The sequence below is a fragment of the Alternaria burnsii genome, assembly GCF_013036055.1.
Source record: "Alternaria burnsii strain CBS107.38 chromosome Unknown 121, whole genome shotgun sequence".
NCBI lineage: Eukaryota > Fungi > Ascomycota > Dothideomycetes > Pleosporales > Pleosporaceae > Alternaria > Alternaria burnsii.
Window position 1 is genome coordinate 140585 of NW_024066125.1, and position 13710 is coordinate 154294.

The following is a 13710-nucleotide window of genomic DNA, read 5'->3' on the forward strand; positions in this document are numbered from 1 at the left end:
ACGATTGCCTCGGGGTCTATATCTCTGTTTATCACTAGTGATGTGAGAAGGCATAGCGTTGCACACTTTGCGTGCCGCTGACCTCCACTACTACTTAAGTTAGACAAAAGTCCCCCCCTTCGCCGCACAATCCGACAATCCATCTAGCGATAAGTCACAACTCTAATAGCTCCAACCTAACGACCGACTGCACTTCGAAAACGCTTGCTACTCAATCTACCGCCGACCGTATACATCCTTCCTACTACTTCTAGAGCCCAAGCTTTCCCTTGGTGGAGAGGGCGTGAGCGGCTTTCTAGAAGAGGGTGGTCGAGGCTGGCTCCGTAAATTGGTGGGTTGAGCAATCCCATAACCCTTGTTACCCCCACACCGAGCGCGAGTGTGGAGGCGACTACCGCAGCCACTGCATACATGAGGGTAGCGACAACCGCTCAGATCCCAGCAGTTCCCCTCATTCCAAAAGTAACAAGGTCTGATTCGTCTTCCAGTCTTCGTAGCGGAATCGAAACGGACCCGTTTGTCACGGGGGGCGGGAGGTGGCGATTCAGAAGCGTTCCTGCGGCGAGGTATGGACGGTGGGTTTATCGTGGATGGTACGTTATCATGGATCTTGTCGTGAGAAATGGTATTTCTGGTATCCGAACGGGAGCATATGACTGTGCGCTGTGCAGAGATGCCTCGAACATCTTGAAGTCCCGATTCCTGTACGCTCGGAATTTGCTTGCGCTTCTGGTAATCGGCCAACGAGATGTGCGTACGCTTTAGATCATCGGACAACGAGATGCGTTTGGGTTCACTGTCTCCGGTCTCTTGCCTTTCGTCTTTGTCTCTTTCTTCTTCCAGCACTTTCTCCTTGCCTTTGCCTTTGTACACACTTTCGTCGTGATCTTTAGCTGCTGTCGCTTGGTCCTTCTCCTTGCCCTTGTGCTCAATCTCCAACTCGACTTCTGCCTCTTCCTCTATCTCGCCGTCCTCCTTCTCTCCACCCACTTCACGACCTTCCCCCTCTTCAGCGGCGTCGCCATCTCCATCCCCATTCCCAGGTGCTGCTAGGCCTTTCTTGCTTTGGTTGATACACGGAGATTCCGGCGGAACAACTATCTCTCCGGGGTGTACGGCGTCACTTGACGAGGATGCGGCGCTGTGCGCTTCCATCTTACGCTCCGTCGATACCGCCATACTTGCAGGCTGGGTTGGCCGAGCCCATTGCGCCTTGCCGCAGGCAGTGTAGAAATATGTTGAATCATTCTCATCTCTAGCACGGTACCAGCCCTGAGGAAGAATGACTTATGATGCTGGCAAGAGCGAGGGTCGTGATTCGCGAAAGGAGGATGACAATAGCGATATTGGATAGGAAGAACCGAAGGCGATGATCTCTGCGCCACACCCTGGGAGACTAGTCGCGTCTCCCAAGGACGATGTGCCATCTTCACTATGATGTGAAGATGATGCTGGAGGAGCTTGACTTGAAATTTGACTTGAGGGTTTATTCCTACGCTCCTCCGCCCTTCGCGCCGCTCTTGCGTTGTTCTTGGTTGACGCCTTAGAGCACGGTCGTTGTGGCGGCATGATGGTCTTTGCGACATGTGTCGGAGGTCCCATTCGATTAGCTCTTTCCGGTGACGGGCGCAAAGAAACACGAGCTGTGAGATCGTCGGAACGTTCCAAAGCCATGGGCGCTACTTCTGGAGATGAGGAACGGCCGCGATCGTGGAGTAGTGGTGGGGTTAACGGAGAAGATTTGAGGATGCCGGATACTACATGTGGAAAGAGCTGGTCAGTATTGGCAGGTGCGAGCGAAATAACATTCACTCATCTCGGGGCTGCTCAGATGGTGAGAGGTGACGAGCATCATGTCGACCCTCGCCAGTTGTGCACCACTTATGGTTACAATGCATCACGCATTCTTGTAATAGCGGCGAAGTCTATGAAGTCGGTCGAGGTTGGGCTGACTTACAAATCCTGTCTTGGAACATTTTCGATGTATGAGGTCCCATACCGGGGGTATTGAGAGAGGCTCAGAAGTCACATTGACTGATGTTTAACATGGCAACGGTGAGCCTTCGAAGCTGAAGAGAAGAGATGCGTATTTGATAGCCTACGTACTCTTCAACTTGTTCTCCGGGCGAGAGTCTGGATTGAAGCCGTATATCCATGGAGCGCGTGTTTGTTTGCGTTGGTGCATTGACCTTCATGCGATGAGCCGACGTGGCTGCAGTATCGTCCCGTTCGTCAATGCTGCATCGCAAAAGTGAGTCGGCGCAACTATGGAAAGGCGTACTGCGGCCAAAAATAGGCTCGATCCGTTGTTCATGGTTTTCATGGGTGGATCAAGAAGGGAGTCAAAAATGTTGAGTGGTCAAGCTCAATCACGATGCGCCACGTCGTTTTATTGTGCTTACAATGCGAAGTGGGAATATTCTTGCACTACGAGCATGGTTCATGCGAGGGACGCCGGAGTGAGTGTCGTCGTAAGCCTGCCTGATAGAACCCACGCTGGACATCTCGTAGATAGCGCAAGCTCAGTCGTGGTGTCTGTTTTGAGAGCATCAAAGATCGTGTGCTCCCAAACTCACAATAGTTGGATTCAGGTACATCACACATGAAAAAAGGACTGCTAGTTACCGTCATGCGCTCGAGCCAAAGGCACTGCATATGCGTGCGTTACGAGTGACCACAGGGGTGCTTGGAAAAGCGACCACGCATCTTCAAAGTGGCAACGATACTAACATAGCTGAAGACACACCGGATGCAGCGGACCTTCAAGCAGAGCCCTTCGAATCTCTCGAGATAAACCTCGCGGCTGCAAGAGTATATGCTGTTAATGGCAATGCGCCGCTCGTTTTTGCCTCAGTGGGTAGCGCAAGGTTCCTTGATGCACAGGGTCTTGACCTCTCGGTTGTCGAAGCAAAGACGTCGACGGAGGAACAACCGCTGCTATACCACTCTTTCAACACCTCTAGGCTTGCTGAGACCGTACCTTACACAATCGATGGCGAGCAGAGCTGGGGTGTTCTGCAGCAGATCTATGTTAGCTTTCCAAACTACATCCCGAAAGTTGTCGGCACTTTCGTGCAAAGACGTATCAATCCCACCTCGGATCTGTAGTCATCTGATCACGAGTGTGTACTATGATTATAAAAAATACAGCCTTGCAATCTGTCTAAACGTTACCATGAAGTATGTTTAGTTGAGGGCGATCACCTATCACCGTTCACCCTTCGATGCTCACAACACTACTATCCTCATCACGCAACTTACCAGGGGTAGCGTTATTCCGCTCAAGATTGAATTGAAAGCTTACCACTTATTTCTCACATCAAACTCTGCCTGTGAGGTTGATCTCTCACAATATACTACGGCACACCACGATCAATCATCGAAGTCAGACAATACCATGCCTCCCTCAACCAGGGCCTCCACAGAAGACCCGCAACCACTCATTTGGCTTCTTCAATCATTCACATTCGGCAAAGAACAAAAGATTACTGGACCTACGAGCCTGTTCTTGGATCGTGCGAACGCAGAGTTCGGGTTCATCCGGTATAGTGCCCACAATGTCGCGGCGATTCTACGTTTTCCTGACACAGATGAACCCATGTACTTCCAAGCCGAGAGCGTGCGCGCAGCAGCTTGGAGGGAGAAGTGCAAGAAGGTCTGTCTCCTCTTCCAGCATCTGCAGCTTGACCTAGAGTTTGCTTCGCCAGATCTCGCTCGCTCGTTTCTGGACATGTTGGGAGACATTATGATGGCAATAGGCAATCAATTCTACACCTATGAAGTTCCGCCAAAAGTTGCATTTATGAAGGCCGACTTCGACATGGAACAGCAGGGCTTCATCAGCCGCGCTACGGAGCCTTGGATCGCGCTTCAAAAAGAGTCATCCGAGTGGCCTCGTCTCCGCAAAACGGGTGAGTGGTCAGACTTCACCATTTCCGCAGGAGGCAGCCAGTTTCCGGTTCATCGCGTCAAGATTTGCAAAGAATCGAACTACTTCAAAGCGGTATGCAGCGGTGGATTTCGAGAAACCGCACAGCAATCTGTCGTCCTACCCGAATCAGCGCAAGTCATATCGTCTTTGCTCGACGAGATGTATGGCGTCTACAGTCCCACGACCGGCTCAATCTTCACGAACTTCATACCCCGTAAGGCGATTGAAAAAGAGCATATGTTGAACCAACTTCTTGATCTCTTCGTTGCTGCGGACAAAGTGTGTCATACCATATGCTTTCTCTTCTAGCTGCGACGCTAACTGATTGAGCAGTACAACCTCGAAGCTATCAAGCGCAAGGCTGCAGAAGCCATCATCGACCGGCTCCCTTTCGTCAACGATGCGCTCATGATCGTCGACCTCGCCACTTGCGTCTACCATGAGAGATGTCCGGAGAACGATCGCGGTTTACGTAAAGCCATCATTGCGTGTGTTCGGACGAGGATGCCTACTATACTAGGAGACGAGAGCGCGTGGAAGGAATTCTCAGAGAACAAAGATGTACTGAGAGCGTCTCATTTGCATACGTGTGAGATGGACGGTGCTGACGGCAGTAATGGAAATGTAGTTGGGATTGGGGCTGGGATGACGACGCCGCCCGCTTCGCCGAATACGATAGCTGGGCGGTAAAGGTGGATGTGGCGTAAGAGATCTCGCGTGTGGTCAGATTGCATTGGCACAATAGGGTTGAGGCAAGCCGACGTGAGAGTTTACTTTGAGAAGGCCTGATTCATGCCGCATGTAGTGGTAATAACCAGGTTGTCTTGATCTGTCGAATATTTTGATGAGGGCGCAGCATGCTGATGACAATACCTTCGACCTTGAGCATACTCCTGTATGTCGATACAATCTGGTGCTTCACATTCGTGATTCGCGCAATGCTCGCGGAAACCGTCTCGGACGAAGTATTGTCTCCAACTGCGAAAGACTCCAGGGTCGAACCAGTCCCAATGACCGTACTCTTTCCGTGTGTTTGGACAACTCAGATGAATGCAAGTATTGTTGTGGTCGGGACAGAACCTGTCGTTGATGTTTTTGATGGCCGAGCACCCCGACTTAGTACATCGAGCGTGGTTGTGGCATAGATCAGAAGATTCGCGGTGGGGATGAGGACAACCTTGAGCGGCGCAACGATGGTGTAAACACAGGGTGAGCATTTGGTCAGATGTCTCCCCCCTGTTATGCGTAGGCCACAAACAACCGGACGCATTACATGTGTGCGTGATGCAGTAGTAACGACCTTGAGAATAGTCTGCCCCGAACTCGTTACAAGTAGTTGTTGTGATCCTGCAAGTATGATACGCGCAGGCTGTTCGCCCGTCAGACATAGGCTGCGAGCAGCCTGGATTTTGGCAGCCATGGGCTCGGCAATACGGGGTTCCTGCTGCGAAGTTTGATTGCTCTGGACAGTCGAGAATGCGACAGGAATACCAATGATTGGCACAGAACGGTGAGGTTTGTTGATCGCTGTCGGGATGGTGCCGCGGTGTACTACAGCCAGTTTTTAGGCAATTCATAGCTTGTCAGGACCAAAGACAGTGTTCCAAGTTCGAGTATAATTATTGAACCACAAGTACGACGTAGACGTAAGAGTAAACCAAAGGACGGAAGTAGAAGTATAAGTAAACGAAGCTGCTGGAACATTAGGCAGCTATGCATTTGGAGGCTTGATCGCTAAGGTGATATCACCAGCTTCGCGAGTGGGGTGTTGGCCAGCTGTCCAATACGGCGATGTGGGCAACGGTGGCGGCTAGGCGTTTTCATAGTGATAGGAGTTTCATGCTACCAAGAAAGCCTCTACCGTTTATAATGGAGGGTCCGGTCGTGCCTTTAGAGGTCAAGTGTCGGTGCTAGCTTGGGATGTGCTGACCGGTTTTAAGACAGCCTGATCCAATATGCATACGTGACTACATAATTCCCTCTCTTGAGCTACCGCATTGTAGTATCTTTGTGCTAGGTCGTACTTGCTCACCGTTTCTAGGGAAGATATTGAAGCACACTTATCGCAGTGGTAAGCCGACACTGTTGTGAAGTCATGCCTTACAGGCGATCGCTGGTTCGTCGGATTGTTGCGCTCCAATCCCGAACCCCTGCGGAGTGGGCCTCGTCGTCATCATAAGACCTAGGTCTTCCTAAACGTCCTTCGGTATTGGATCGGCACCGAATAGAAGCTTTGTATCGTCTCCTGAGCGTAGCACGTGTGATCCTCGTACTATTGTTGGGGACGCACATACCATGGTACAACCAAGAGATGCACAAGTTTAACGCTAGTCGCAAAGCGTATGACTTTTCTGGCAGCTTGTTGTGCAGCTATCACCTATTATTGTAGAAGTATGACACTGATGCAGTATTCGCTAAACTAATAAAGGGACGGAAAATCAACACAGCTTTCGCACGATCACCTGTGACCTGTATAAAAACGACGCTTCAAGCCGGCAGCGATTCGTTCCTTCACTCTCTTCCAATGAGCCGCGATATGGATAGCCTTATGCTTATCTCAAAACGGTAGTGCCCACCGCTTTCCCCAAGCCGACTTTCTTCCAGTCGTCTTTACGCGTGAATTGTCTCCCACCAACCTCGGTGCTAGATTGCTATCGTCTGCGCTGCTCCGATTTCCTTTTGGCCTTGTTTTGTTCTGTTTCGGAACTCTTTTGAATCCGAAACCACCCTCTTAGACCTGAATCATCTTATCGCGCTTCTTGTGGAGAGGCTTCACTTCCCGCGCATGAACGCTTTCTTGATCTGGCCCACGTCCGTCGGTTGCATGATCCGATTGATACTCATGATCGTTGGTTCGCTGGATGCGATTTGGAAGCATCTTCAGGCGCATATCTGGGAGGGCTTTAGAGACCAGGAGACATTGGCGGCGTGGTGCGGAAATGGTCGTAGGGCATGTAGCCCGGAGGAGGAGTCGGATACTGTGGTGCGTACATGCCGTTGGATGTCGCAGTGCGTATGTGGTGATTGTTTGGGAGCGTATACTCTGGTGATGGTGTAGGTTTATCCCGCGTACGCTTGTACAGTGGGTTGTCGTTTGGTGTTGTTCTGTGTGGATGTGGAGTTGGACGTGAAGGTTGTGCGACCATACTGGCATCAGAATTATCTTCGCTCTGAGTCCCTTCGCTCTGGATCTCCCGCTCGACCCGGAAAGGTATTGAACGTTTCCGTTGGATCTTTGGTTTCTGTGATTTCTGTGGCAGTGCCGTTCGAGATAGAGGAGAAGCTGGCACCGCTCCATACCGGTTAGTTCCTGAACCTAATGGAGCCTGCTCTTGCCGCCAAGGAGAGTTCCTGCGTTGTGGAACGTAAGCAAACGGGTTAACTGACGGATAGGGCTGCCTGACGATCTCTTCGTCCTGTGACTCATACCCGCACGTTGCTGCCGTACTAAACGCTGATTCTGTGTGGGTGTCGTTATGGGTATCGTTCTGAGTATCTGGCGAGTTATCTTCGTCGATATAGTCCCAACTATCATCGCTATCAGCATCACTACTACTTTCAGCATCACTGCTGCTCTTGGCACTATTAACACCTGCCGCTTGTGGAAGCGGATAATGTCCTCGTTTGATAGTAATAGAGCTGTTTTCTTCCTGCCGTTGTGAAGGTATCGCCCCTCTGCTCGCAGGCCCTGATGGTAGTAAAGAACTGTTAGCCTCTCCGAACTCGACGATAAACCCATTATCTCCGACCTTCTTAGCTGAGACCCAAGGATCTCTCAATGTGCGCCTTGGTTTATTAGAAGTTCCTCCCTGTTTTGATGAAGTGGTAGCTCGCCTCGGTCTAGATGAAGCTGACTCTGGCTCGTAGATCGGGACATATTCGGGAGTTCCACGTGGTGGCTGATAATCTTGCCATAGTCTCCGCGGGTCAGATGCTGCGTACAATCCAGCGGCGGATGGCGTCGGTTTGGATGCTGGTGAGATATCAGCTCGCCTCGGCCTCGATGAACGGGGCCCTGGATCATATATAGGAACATATTCAGGTGTTCTACGTTGCGCTTCGATGTTCTTGTGGGAGCGAAGGGGATACCGAATTTCCGCTTCGAGGGATCCGTTGTATTGGACTGACTCGTACATGGGGTCAAGAGGGGTTCTACTTTGCCTGGAATGGTAGTAAGGCAATTGACGTGGGTCTGCCACTGATCGGGTTCCTCCAGTCTTGTCTTCGCTGAGTGACTCTTGGGTTTTCGACCACCTACGTCTCGCTTTGGGCTTTTCATGTTGGGCAGTTGATGTCGTCGCTCCATGGCCTACAACAAATGCAGCATCAGGACACCATGAACAATATTGCTCACCCCGACATCCTAGTCTGTCGACTTGTGCTCTGCAATACCAGTGAACTTCATGAGAACATGACAGCACATTTTCCCTCTCTAACAAGTCCCACTCACGTTCACCCAATGGTCTCTTGCAGATAACACACATGTGTAATCTTGCCCAAAAGGTCGTTGCTTCGGGTAACGACCACAAGCTCCTCTTGAGAAGCGAAGACGGTCGGTCGAGCATGCTGCGCTCGACTGCTTTTAATAGACTTCTCACTTGTATGTACTCCAACGGGATGGTGCGTAGAGGAGATGGACCAGCTCTGAAGATAGGCCATAGGTGATTAGGCTTGCATATATATTGATACTTGGTAGTCTGGTGGATCTTTCCGTCAAATCTGCATACGTGTTCAAGAAGAAGACTTGCGTATGCGCGTCCTTCCTCGCAGAGACGACGGTTGCCAAGATAGATGCCAAGTGGGTTGTAACAATCAGAACAGTCGCGAGCGTGCCGGTCAAAGTCCCACGCAGCCTTTCTTTCTGGCTCAGACATGGGAAATACCGTCGCAGAACAGTTGATTATAATTTTCGCCTCCATTCGCTTGATGGCAACTGGTGAGGAGACTTTTGAATCAACGTCGTGTTCATCGATCGACCGAGCCGAGTTTCGCAAACACAAGATCTGATTGTTAGTTGCTTGGGTCGATTCGAATTGCATACCAGGTAGTGAAACGGAATCGCGAGAAAGGCTTTGATATGGTGGAGCGCTCGCGTAGCTCTCGTCTCCACTCGAAGGGGAACTCTTGGCCGATGATGGTGCTCCGTCGTTGCTCAAATTGATCTCACCGTCACTGATGCTAGGACCAAAGCCTGAAAGCAAACATGGAGTTTGAACGGGCATGTTAATCTTGCCGTTTGCTTGGTCAGATGAGCTACTCGCTTCATTGGCTGCTTCGCAAGCTAGTTCCTTAGCCCCACGTTCAAAGTTCTTGCTCGTGGATGGTAAGCCTTCAGGTTCAGAGCACAACCCAGGTGGACAAGGAGAATCATTAAACCCCTCTGAAGCGTTCGATGCTACGAGATTGGTAAACATATCGCCGACGACTGCTTGATTCGGTTTGAGTTCTGTACAGCTGGACGTGTTTTGAGAACGTGGCAGCGGTGCTATCGAACTCTCAAGATCCTCATCTGACAAACGGCTGTCCTCTGATATCTCGTCTTCCAGTTCAAGGCAGCACAGTCCCTTGAAAGTATGTTGTGTAGACGACTCGAAGCTCGCTTCTCCGATACGATTGTCAAGGGTATGGATGTTCCAGCGCGCTACCGGCTTCTCTTGTAACATGTTCAAGATCCAGTCTACAGGGAGAAGATCACTTGACGGTCCAGGCAGTTGTTGAAGTAATGCAATCCAACTGGCAATAGCTTCGAGGTTGGAGTGATATCCCTCTACCTTTGTGCCTTGGGTCATCATATGGGCCCGCAAGTCCTTGATGGTGCGATGTTTCAGCACAGTCCACATCTCTAGGAAAACACAACCGAAAGACCATATATCAGACGCTGTGTTGCGCTCGATATACGCCATTACCTCAGGAGCACAGTAGCGAGGAGTCGTGGGTGAAGCCGTTTCTGTAACACTGTTGTCACGACCCGACCAATCGAGTGAGGTTCCAAAGTCCGTGAAATAGACCTGGTCATTTTTGATCAAAATATTTGAGGGCTTGATGTCCTTATGACGGATGCGATTGTCGTGGAGGTAAGATAGCGCGGATGTCAAGCAGCCGAAGAAAGGTCGCAAGAAGGACCGGGCTCTCTCTTCGAGGTCTGGTCTCTCCATGAAAGACTGTAGGTTGGTGTCAGCTACAGGAAGCATGATGAGAGCCACGAATCTCTTGTCTGTATAACTTCCAACCAACTCGACAAGATGCTTATGACACAGCCGCTTGAGGTTTGAAAGCTCCTTCGTAAAGTCCCTCAGAACCTGTTTGTTTTGCTTGAATGTTCTTCCTCTTGGCATCAGTTTCCTTGCGTACTCCTGGTGGCTTATAGTGCTAACAACACGATCGACGTATCCATAGCCACCCTTGCCCAGCTCCCCAACTTTCTTGAGAGGCACTTCTGTCGGATCGCTAAAGTGTCCATGACGTGCGCGTCGCTCAAGCCTGAGCGCTTCAGTGTTGTAGACGAGGTGTTGTAGCTCGAGGAATCGCAGTCGTGCCGAATGATCGCAAAGCGCTTCCGGCAATGTATTCTTCGTGAAAGGGAAATAGACGTCTGTGATATCGCTGTCAATGAAAGAATCAATCGTATCTAGCTGCCCAATCTTTCGGAGAATGCTATACAATCTTGGAACGCGGCTCCAGCGTTCGCGTGCACAGCGTGTCAACACGTCTGCGACCTCGCGAATATCGTTCTCAGTGAAGGGCGTCAATGTCTTCTCGGCGTTGGCTGGAAACCATCTCCGTAAGAGGTCCTCCTCGAAGCCTTGCTGCGCCATTTGGCGGATTCATCCGGTGAGCGGTTACTACGCGGGCGAGGTTCGTAAATTGGAGCGTCGCGAAGAGACTCAAAGGCGTTCCAGCGCACATGAACTGCGTATCCCGTCCAGGAGAACAATGGAGGGCGGGATATTCTGGCAATCGTGGTAGGATGAGTGGCAAGACAGGCCAGCGCCCATGTGAGAAGGATGGGAGGGGCAGTCAGCACCGCCCCCAAGCGTGCAGCTCTACTCATGCAGCTACCTGCATCCATCCTCCATCAACAGAGTTGTAGCGACATGCGCCACTATACCCGACTTGACCAACTCCATAGCGCAAACCACTGACCGTTTCCATACAAATCAAACATCCGATAACCGTCCGACCTCTCGATCGTGCTTTGTTAGGAAGGTTGCCGCGCACAACAGACCAAAAGCTGTCGGCATTGCAACTTCCGTAATTCAGTACGTTGTCGCAATCGTCATATCGCATTCATCATACTGCGTAGCGTTGAAAGGAACAAAGAAACAATGTAAGCTGGTGAAATTCAAAAGTGATTGCAGTCCAAGGTCTGTTGTGGGTGGTTAGGCAAGGTGGTGTCTCTCAGTACGAGGGAGCTCTCAACGCCACTTCCCCGTGCCCCCATGCCTTAGTCTGTATTTGGTATAGCGCAGATGCTTCTCAGAAAATATGAGCTCTTTCGTATTAGCACAAAAAATACCAGCTCAAAAAAACATACATACGTAAACTTCATATCGCATAAACCATCTACATACTTCTAAACAGTAATAAACCTCGCCATCCAAGTCTCCGTAATCTGCTTCGCCTCCTCCACAAGCCCCATATCAAGCAAGACCTGCACAGTCCCCCTCGTCGCACTCTCCAACGCACTAAAAATCCACGTATGCGTAAACGTCGCCGCCTCCCCAATAAAAACAGTATTGTACTCTGTCTGGTAAAAAGCCGGAAGATACAAATGCTGCTGTCCAAAAATCTGCATGGTAAAAGCCCCAGCCTGATGCTCATCCTGCTCCCAACACTGTCGCGCATAGTTGCCCGTCCAATTCTCCTCAATCACGTCTTGGCCGTGCATTTCGATAAAGGCGCGTTTGATGTAGGCCATGTGCTCGGCTTCGGGCATGGCACAGGCGACGGTCGCTTCGTAGTCGGAGAGGTAGGAGGCGAGCATGGTGCCGGGGCCTGTGGCGTTGATTTGCCAGGACGGGTAGCAGATTTGTCCGAGTTGGGGTTGGTACAGACGTGTGCACCCGCCGATGATGGGCTGCGGGAGGTGCTCCCAGAAACGTGTTTTGAACTGCACGGCGACTTTGCAGGCGTTGGCGAAGAGGGTGCGGTCGATGGCGCGTTTGAGGAGGCTGGAGTAGCGGGGGAGATGCCAGAATTTCATGAGGTTCAGGGGTACGCTGTTGAGAACGTAGTCGAAGTTTTCAATGTTGTCTGGTGTTGAAAAGGCGTCGGCTCCGGTTGGCTTCCAGGATACGGACATTGTTTTGTTGTTGTCGTTCCAGTGGAGGCCGTTGATCTTGGTACCGTATTGGACTTTGTCCTTGACTAGTGGCTCGAAGGCTGCGGGCATTCTGGAGAGACCGCCTTTGATGGTTACCCATTTGGTGGCAAGGAAGTAGACGGTCTCGTACTCCCACATAGGCCAGTAGATGTGGGATTGACCGACCTCATCGGTGGTGTTGAGATCGAACTTCAGCTTGTTGCGGAGGTAGGCAACTTCGGAGTAGTCGAACATGCCGTCGTCTTTGGCCTGCTTGTATGCTTTGAAGATGTTGGTGGCGTACATCTTGACGCGCTCCTTGTCCAGACCCTTGAACCCGTCAAGGGCAGCAATAGCCTCCTCGGCAGCAGTGGCATTGCCATATGTTGTTGGGTTCTTATATGCGGGATCATTTGCGATCTCAGTCCTGCCCGGAATGGTTCCATCGGGACGACGGAAGGGACTATCAGCGGGAGTGTTTGGAGAAGTTTGGATCCATTCGATAAAGTCAACAAGAAGGTCCTTGTTACCACCATTACGTTCATTGAGAGCTTCGGCCAGCTGGAAGATCATGCGCTGGTCGTTGAAAGGAAACGTCTCGTTGGTCTCGGAATCAGTGATCTCGTACGGGAAACGCATGGGTCCAAGCTCATGATATTGGCCTTCATCCGGAGAAGTGCCGTTGAGATAGACTGTACGAATGCGGCCACCGATACGCTGAGATGACTCGAGGATTTTCCAGTTGTGTATGCCAACAGAGTCTAGTAACAGCTGTTGATAGTTTCATTAGCGTACTGTGAATATTCCTCATATTTTGGGTACCCACAGATGTCATGAGCCCAGATATTCCTCCTCCGAGGATACCGAAGGATTTACTTTTAGCTGAGGCTACAAATACCTCATCTGGCTGCTTCTGCTGCAAGTATGCAACGCCGTCGAACCAGTTACTGTCGACTCCTGCGACATCGACAAAGGACTTTTTCTCGCTGCGGCGAGTGCGACGCTTGCTGACAACAAGCTCTTCTGACTTTCCGATGAGCTCTCCATCAAGGAACGCATGAAGACATCCGCCATCCATTTCGGCTGGGGTTAACCAGACAAACTTGTTCGGCCGCCTCTTCTCGTGTTCTTCATGGCGTTTAGCCAAAGGATGAGCGCCAACATGTGTTCGGCCGATATGTTGCTTTGTAGATGCGATGGAAGCGCCTGCATCACATGCTGCGTATGTGATTGTGAGCTCACCATCGACATCTCCGACATAGTCAACGACAATATTCTGGGCGCTTCCGGGCGTAGCTCCAGTTAAAGGAGCAAAGGTAACTGATGGGTGGCTCAAAGGCTTGGACTCGGAGAGCGAAGCAATGCTTACCAGAAGTGGCAGCAATTTGGTAAAGGGCGGCATGTTGATTGCTGATGTAGGATCAAGCCGCTGGTCAACAACATCTTGCAGTGGTATCTCTCTACGCCTTCTTATGGA

The 13710-nt window shown here is 50.9% G+C and overlaps 5 protein-coding genes across 5 annotated transcripts; 2 read left to right on the top strand and 3 right to left on the bottom strand.

Annotated features, from left to right (window-relative positions):
* Positions 1-250: 250 nt before the first annotated feature.
* On the bottom strand, positions 251-1179 carry GT037_010056 (uncharacterized protein; the record flags this gene model as incomplete). The annotated part of the gene is made up of 2 exons (XM_038935103.1): positions 251-295; positions 514-1179. The coding sequence occupies 2 exons, from the start codon at positions 1177-1179 to the stop codon at positions 251-253; spliced, it is 711 nt and encodes a 236-aa protein (XP_038782194.1).
* Positions 1180-2235: 1056 nt separating this feature from the next.
* GT037_010057 (uncharacterized protein) lies at positions 2236-3108 on the top strand (the record flags this gene model as incomplete). The annotated part of the gene is made up of 2 exons (XM_038935104.1): positions 2236-2251; positions 2741-3108. The coding sequence occupies 2 exons, from the start codon at positions 2236-2238 to the stop codon at positions 3106-3108; spliced, it is 384 nt and encodes a 127-aa protein (XP_038782195.1).
* A 289-nt stretch (positions 3109-3397) lies between these two features.
* Positions 3398-4621, top strand: GT037_010058 (uncharacterized protein; the record flags this gene model as incomplete). The annotated part of the gene is made up of 2 exons (XM_038935105.1): positions 3398-4210; positions 4265-4621. 2 exons carry the CDS (start codon positions 3398-3400, stop codon positions 4619-4621), a joined length of 1170 nt encoding a protein of 389 aa, XP_038782196.1.
* Positions 4622-6834: 2213 nt separating this feature from the next.
* Positions 6835-10746, bottom strand: GT037_010059 (kinase-like protein; the record flags this gene model as incomplete). The annotated part of the gene is made up of 1 exon (XM_038935106.1): positions 6835-10746. The coding sequence occupies one exon, from the start codon at positions 10744-10746 to the stop codon at positions 6835-6837; it is 3912 nt and encodes a 1303-aa protein (XP_038782197.1).
* A 758-nt stretch (positions 10747-11504) lies between these two features.
* On the bottom strand, positions 11505-13635 carry GT037_010060 (l-amino acid oxidase; the record flags this gene model as incomplete). Its single annotated transcript, XM_038935107.1, has 2 exons — positions 11505-13004; positions 13060-13635. 2 exons carry the CDS (start codon positions 13633-13635, stop codon positions 11505-11507), a joined length of 2076 nt encoding a protein of 691 aa, XP_038782198.1.
* Positions 13636-13710: the final 75 nt, after the last annotated feature.